At 55.0% G+C, this 7,095-nt stretch overlaps 1 protein-coding gene across 1 annotated transcript; it reads left to right on the top strand.

The window, feature by feature from the left end:
* The first annotated feature begins 3,571 nt into the window (after positions 1–3,571).
* On the top strand, positions 3,572–7,089 carry CSDC2 (cold shock domain containing C2). The gene is given in 5 exon segments (XM_019614520.1): positions 3,572–3,646; positions 3,649–3,729; positions 5,539–5,786; positions 5,871–5,993; positions 6,220–7,089. Coding segments are annotated over 5 exon segments (675 nt in total). The 5' UTR covers positions 3,572–3,586; the 3' UTR covers positions 6,383–7,089.
* Positions 7,090–7,095: the final 6 nt, after the last annotated feature.

Genomic DNA, 7,095 nt, shown 5'->3' with positions numbered 1-7,095 from the left:
TTGCAGGTCACTGTAGCTGCCTTTTCAGAAGGTGCTGTAGTTCTTCAGTGTGTCCTTTTTCTGACAGCAGGGGAAGAAATAGCCTTGGTATCACACTAGAAGTTAGGTCGTGTTGATACTAGCAAGGTGATCACTCTGGATGCTTTTGTACATAAGAGCTGGAAGGTTAAGTAGGGGCAGTGGTTCTAGGCAATACAGGGTGAATACCTGTAGTAATACAGGAGACTGGATGAACAAGTGGATTAGGATGGTCACACCACACTTGCATTTCTTGCCTGCCCTTGAGCTAACATTTTTCATGCTTCCAACAGTCACGACCCAATGGGGTCTGCTGGGTGTCCAAAACAAAACAAACACTTTTCCTTCAGCCTGTTGCACAGCCCTGAGCCCCAGCTATGTGACGAGGTCTGCAAGGTATCCCCTCCTTCTGGCCTGTGTCTAATGGATGGCTCCTTGGTGTTCCATGAAGCGCAATGGCAGTCAGATGAGCTGCACTGCCTTGAGATACCAGGCTACCAGCCCCACTAGCAATTTATCAGCTTCTACCAGAAATATCACATTCTGTCAGAAATGCTTTCCTGCAGATAACCCCTCTGACACCAGCATGGTGCACACCTGGAGCATCGGGGATGTGATGGCTGTTGCACTGCTACTGACTGGGTTTTCTCTGTGGAAGAATTCTACATTTCCATCAGCATTGGTCATAAGCATTGTCTCTGATGTAAAAATCTAAAACTAAAACCTAAAAAATCTAAAACTAAAGCCAAATCTTGCCTTGTAAAATGTTGCTGTCTCAACCCTGCTGTAGATAGCACCCAGCAGCACGCTATATTTCACACTGCAGCTAAAGTATTCTGATGTTGGAAACTGTGGGAACAGCCCCATCTTGCTGAGCACTTTCTTTTTGTCCCTATAGTACTGACACGTGAAATAGCCACAAATTCACAGAGGCTGTGCACGCATTTTTGTAACCGTGATGTCTCCAGAGTCTCTCAGTAGTGTTGAGAGCACTGAGGTTTTGCCAGCATATGGGGGCATGGTTCTCTGCTGCTGTTTTTCTGCTGCTTAGAGAAAACCCTAGGCATGTCTCATCCTCACAACTGCAGAAAACTTGAAAACGCAATCTGAAGTTACGTGAAGGCTCAGGAAAATGAAAGAAACCCCCAAATTGTTTTGCTTATGATCTCCTCTGCCTCCACATTCCCAGGTCTTTTGGGGAAAACTGGCTCAGGGATGTTGTAGGTGGAGGTGAGGGATGATTTGCATCTAGGTTGCTGAGCCCTGCTTTGATTGACTCCAAAGGATTTACGTATCTTCTAACGTACAAAGTCCTCCACACTCCTGTCTTTGCTTCTGTCTCCACAGGCATCTCTAGCACCCCCACTCCCACTCTGATCAAAGCTTCCCCTCTTCTCCTTTTATCATTGCTATGCTTTGGACTCCCTGCCTTCTCCATTGCAACGCAAGCCCAGAGCCGTCTGCCAGTCTAATGCGCCTCAAGTTCCCTTCAGAGCCCCCACTGACAGTGCAGGAGAGTCAGCCTGATGCTCTGCGTTGTTTACCACTTGCAGCTGGGCACACAGCTGACCCTGGTGAGGAAGAACAGCTATTGATGATGTTCAATGTACAATTAAATGAACACCTGGGGAAGAGGAGGGTGTGCCCATGCTGCACGTTCCCAGCGTTCCTCCAGCTCTTCACCCTCCTAGGCTGCTGGGGGTGAGCTGTCACCAGGAGAGAATAGGCTGGCTCAAGAGAAACTTGGACCAGAGACTGGAACAGGTGGCTGCGTTTCTCTTCCGCTACTTTTGCAAGGTTTTGAAGGGATGTCTTGGTGGACGAGCCTTGTGGCATCTGTAGGTGGCAAATGGGACTCGTGTTTGTTGCGGAAAACTTGAAAAGCCTCAACTAGAGGGAGATGGGCACTGACAGAACCCCAAACATGCCAGCCTGGTCCATTCCCCAGGCCAGTATCACCCAACTCCCCAATGGATGCATGCCCATGATGTTTGTAAAAATCTCCTGTGATGGAGACTGGTGCTTACCCAGGCAAAACATTTGAGTAATTAACAATCTGTTTTGTTAGAAAGTGTTTCCTAATATCTAGCATCAGTCTTGCTCCTTGCAAGCCCCATTGCTCCTCAGCCTATCCCCAGCAGACACAACAAACAGTTGATTCCTGTCCTCATTGCAGCGAGTGCTCACATCACACCGTGCCCCCAGGAGAGGAACTCTGGGGGCAATTTATTATTTATTATTGTTGCCTCTCCCCACAGAGATAAGTCTGAAGCACATCCCTATTGGCACAGGGCAGAAGAGAAAGAAAGGATCTTTTGGGATGGGGACCTGCCATATGGCAACTGTAGGGAGGTGATGCTCAAAAAGCAGAATTCCCCTCCTGACCGTACACGCCAGCAGGAAGAAGAAGCAGGACCTGCGCCCCTACGGGATGCAGCATCACCATGTGAGGAATCATGTTGGGCTCGTGTCCCTCTCTTTGCTGCCCAAGCCCGAGCCCCTGATTGTGCCATGGAATGACCGTGCACTGTGGGGTGCAAGGGGCTGCAGGCAGCAGGAGCTGGGGAGAGCTGCAGGAACACCAGCAGGGTTTGGGAAGATGTGGGGAGAGGCTGGAACCCCTCGCTGGGTACACGTGTCCCCCACCACTTTGTCCCCGCAGCCTGCAAGGCTGCCTCGTGCCGTGTCAGGCCGTGCCACCGACGTGGGCATGCGTCACGGTGCTCGAGCAGAACGATGCAGCCCCTCCACTCCCCCCCCTCCGGAACGGCGATGACCAGCCTGATCCCTCCCACCTGCCTGCTCCCCCTGGCCTGGCCCTGACGTCAGGGAAGGCGTGCGGATGCGTGTGTGCAAGCCGCACATCATACACACATCAGGCACCGCAGAGACATCGGGAGGCAGCCGGCAGCCGGCGGTGGAAAAGCCCCCGGAGCCGGGCTACATGCGAGAGCTCTGCTCCTCGCCGGGCAGCAAAGGAGGGCTTCCCCGTCCCCACCGTGCGCTGATGCTCTGCGAACCGCAGCTCCAGGGAGCCCCTCATTGCTAAGGAGGTAAGGGCAGGCACGACGGCCATCGGCTATTGTAGCCAAAGGTTCAGCTTCATGCACGGCGTTTGCTTACAGGGCTGCTTTTTATTTTGGGAGAGGTGTGAGGGTGAAGCGTGGCATCCCTCCTCTGTTCTGCTTATTGCTGATTCCCCAGCAGTTCCCAGACAATGCCTCCTCCGGGGCAGGCAGTGCTGCATGGCCACTGTTGCTGGGGCACACCGTGCTGCCAAACTGGGCTCAGCTGGCACCAGCTCTCCATTCACTGACAGCAGGAGAAAGCGGCGGGTGGAAACCTGTCCTGGTAGAGGTGGTGGATTGAATGAATGTTTCTTTGGGGCTGGCTGCGCTATTCATTCCTGCAGACAGTAAGTTAGATCACAAAGGAGAGAGAAAGGATGAAAGGATGTGGATGGGGACATTTACGTGAGGTCTTTGAGCCGACAATACTCTGATTTAAAATCACAGCCAACCACAACCAGGCAAATCCTCCAAACCCGGTTGTCGGGGAGCGATGCTTTATGCATATATACTCCAAAGGTAAACCAAGCCTCCATGATGGCTTCTCCTCTGGCTTCCTTGGGCTTGTGGCAGCTCTCCCCACAGCCTCCCTGAGAATCCGGCGGTACCGACGGAGGGAGCTTTTTATAATCAATCCATAAAGGTGACATTCATATTTTAGCGCTAACTAGGCTGTATCGTAGGCGAGACGATCTCAGCAAAGATGCTTGGAGTTGTGAGTGTGATTGGCTTAGATGGGGAGGGGAAGCTTTAAGTGTGTGTTCCCAATGAAAGCTGGCTTATCTTTTGTATAGTGATTCATTTCAGCCAAGGGGTTTTTAGCATGCAGGATACGTGGAGGAAATTGTTCCACTCTTATTTAGCTCTTAATGGCATGATCTAGTAACCAAAAAAAGAAGGAGGGGGGCTAAGGGGCTTTCATTAGCATTGGACAGAGACGGCATTTAGAAAACCTGAGAGACGCCGGGGCTGCAAGGACAGAGGATGGCTGAACATTTGCTTCCCGGCTGCCCCCTCCTGTTACAACAGCCCCTTTCTGGGTCCAAAAGATAAAACCCACAATTTCACACCCAGCTCCCGGGCCTCGCTCCGATTCCCAAAGGGATGGTACAGGGTTGCAGCCCCCTGGAGTGGTGGGAGGCCCAGAATCCCAGGGCTGGGTGAAGGCAAAGGGATCCCAGCGGGGGGAAGGAGCACAAAGAGGAGCTGCGTGGGAGGGCCGGGGGGCTGAGGGAGATGACACCAATTAAATATGGATTGCGGGTGACGCGTGAGGGCTTCGTGTTGCTGCTGCTAATGACCGGGGAGTGACGGTGGCTGGAGCTTCTGGGCCATTGCCTCTCTGTGGGGCTGTGGAGTTAAACCGGGTCACGCCAGCACCTACCCGAGGGTATGTGTTTACGAGGAGTGGGGCAGACAGCGACTTTGTTTGATGAGCTGCATCGTGATGAGCGAGGCTCTTGGATCTGCAGATAAAAGCCGACGTGTCTCCTGCCTGTCTATCCTAATTGGTGCGGGGTTGGTGCACGCGCCCGCTGGCAGCTCTGCATGGAGGCCTTCTCTCAAAGAAACAAGGAGGCGAAACCGTGGCTGTGCCGAGGCGGCGAGTTTGCTGGTCCCCAGCCTGCAGCAGCTTCAGCTGCCCCGAATTTCATCCCCACGGTGTGACTGAGTGCGGGGTGGGTGCAAGGAGGACATACCCACAGCTCCCCTCTGTGGTTTTCCCCATCCCTTTGTTTGCTGCGGGGACTCAGAAAAGGTGGGAATCAGTGCCCCAAGGGATGTGGGCCCCATGGGCCCCTTCTCTGATGTCAGTTTTGCCTCTAAGCATGCTCCTATCTCGCTACTTCTGCTTCTGTGTGGGACCGTGGAGCTGAGACAGCCATGGGCGGTGGGTGAGGAGAATGGGCGTGCTCCCTCCCCACCGTGCCGTCTGCTCCAGAAACCTTTTCCCATGTCCTTGGTGCTTGCTAATTTCGGAGCAGAGGTGACCCCTTTCTTCACGTTCCCCGAGGGCCCTCACCTCTCAGCGTGAGTCAGAAAGCAAATTAAAGGCTCTCTGGGTTTCCTGGCATGCAACCCCAAATACACCACACGGGCGTGAGGGGCTGTGGGGGGCACATTGTGTTGGATGCAGCCACCGAGAGGGAAAGAAATCTGCAGGGTGTGGGGGTTCTGAGCAGCTCCAGAGCCAGAAGGCTTAAAAACACACAAAATCCAAAAAATGTCACCAATTAGGACAGCCTGCCCGTGCCTGTGCCAGCTCCTGCTCTTTGGCATGTGACACCTGGCTCCATCCTCCCGCCAATCATCCTGCAGCTGAACATTGGGGGTTTTCTGCTTCTGGGGGCCAAAACGCTTTAATTCAGGGCTCAAACAGTGTGATGCCAACCAAGAACCTGAGGTTGATGGCTACGGCCGGCCTGTAACTACTGCCCCCTTCTCCCTGCAGCTTGCTGAAGCAGACCCCTGCCTGCTGCTCCCCACGCCCAGCCCCGAGACGGAGGACCCCGCCGACCCCACCATGTCATCAGAGCCCGGTGCCCCGCCGGCTGTGCCACCTCTGCACTCTCCCAAGTCCCCGGTCTGGCCCACCTTCCCCTTCCAGCGCGAGGGCAGCCGTGTCTGGGAGCGGGGCAACCTTCTACTGCGGGACCTGCCCAGCCCACTGCCCACTAAGAGGACCAGGACCTACTCTGCGTAAGTACCCAGCAGTCCACAGGGGATTCTGGACATGTCTCTCCGGCTGCACGTTCAGACTTCTCCATCCATTCCCTCCTGTAGGACAGCACGTGCTTCTGCCGGGCCCATCTACAAGGGTGTCTGCAAGCAGTTCTCCCGTTCACAGGGCCATGGGTTCATCACTCCAGAGAATGGCACAGAAGACATTTTTGTCCATGTGTCTGAGTAAGTCCACACAGCGCCGGGTATGTGGGGGACAACCGGTGACCCGGGGCTGGGGTGATGCCGTGTCCGTGGGTAATGGTGCATCTATAGCTGATACTCTATCTCCATGTATCTAAGATCCCACTGCAGGTGGGTTTCTCCCATGGTGCTGGGTGCTTTCCTTGGTGCTGGGGGGCTCCATTTCTCGGCCCCACGGCCCCATCGCCTCCCCTCTCCTCTCCCACAGCATCGAGGGGGAGTACGTCCCGGTAGAGGGGGATGAGGTGACATACAAGGTCTGCCCCATCCCTCCCAAGAACCAGAAGTTCCAGGCAGTGGAGGTGGTGCTCACCAACCTGGCGCCCCATACGAAGCATGAGACGTGGTCTGGGCAGATCATCGGCTCCTAGGTGCCTGGGGGGCCTGATGGCTGCTCGCGGGGAGCTTGGGGAAGGCTGGGCTGGCGAAGAGGCTGGGGCCACTCCTCAGCACGCAGGTGTTCACGTTCGGTGTCTTTTCTAAGGTTACAGTTTCCTTTTTGTGTGTGTTTGTACCTGTCTTTCGAGGGGGATGGGGAAAGCGGTGTCCTCCCCACTGACCCCCCAGCTCCTGGGGTAGCACTGAGTCCCACATCCTTGAGCCCAAGGGGAGCGGGAGGACTGATCCTGCCCCCACCCCACTGCAGCCTGGGGCTTGTGGGGGGCTTGTCCTGGCCTCCCCAGCCCTGCTTTGGCCAGATGGGCAAATCACTGTGCCAGGAGGGGACAGCTCAGCCCCTTCTGCCCCCATCGCCCCAGCCCCCCTGGAACCCCATCCTGTGTGTGCCTGTGTGTGTGTGTGTCCGTAGGTCACCGTGGGGCTGAAGGGTTTGGTGATCTCCCTCTACTCATGTTCCACACCGACACCTCCCGCCCCCTCGGTGTAGACAGGGTCTCGTATATAAAGCACAAATTTGTTCTCAGTCCTCTCTGCCATATCTTGGCTAGGTGGGCTCCTGCGGCCTTGGGGACGGGGAAGGGGCACCTGGGGGTTGTGAGATGCGGACGTAGGGATGGCCCCATGCCATGCCCCAGGCAGTTAGCCTGGCCAAGACAAACTCTTGGATTTTTCTTTTTTCTTTTCT

The sequence above is a fragment of the Meleagris gallopavo genome, chromosome 1, assembly GCF_000146605.3.
Source record: "Meleagris gallopavo isolate NT-WF06-2002-E0010 breed Aviagen turkey brand Nicholas breeding stock chromosome 1, Turkey_5.1, whole genome shotgun sequence".
Taxonomy (NCBI): domain Eukaryota; kingdom Metazoa; phylum Chordata; class Aves; order Galliformes; family Phasianidae; genus Meleagris; species Meleagris gallopavo.
The sequence above is the reverse complement of the archived record's forward strand: the minus strand, read 5'-3'. Positions and strand labels throughout refer to the sequence as shown.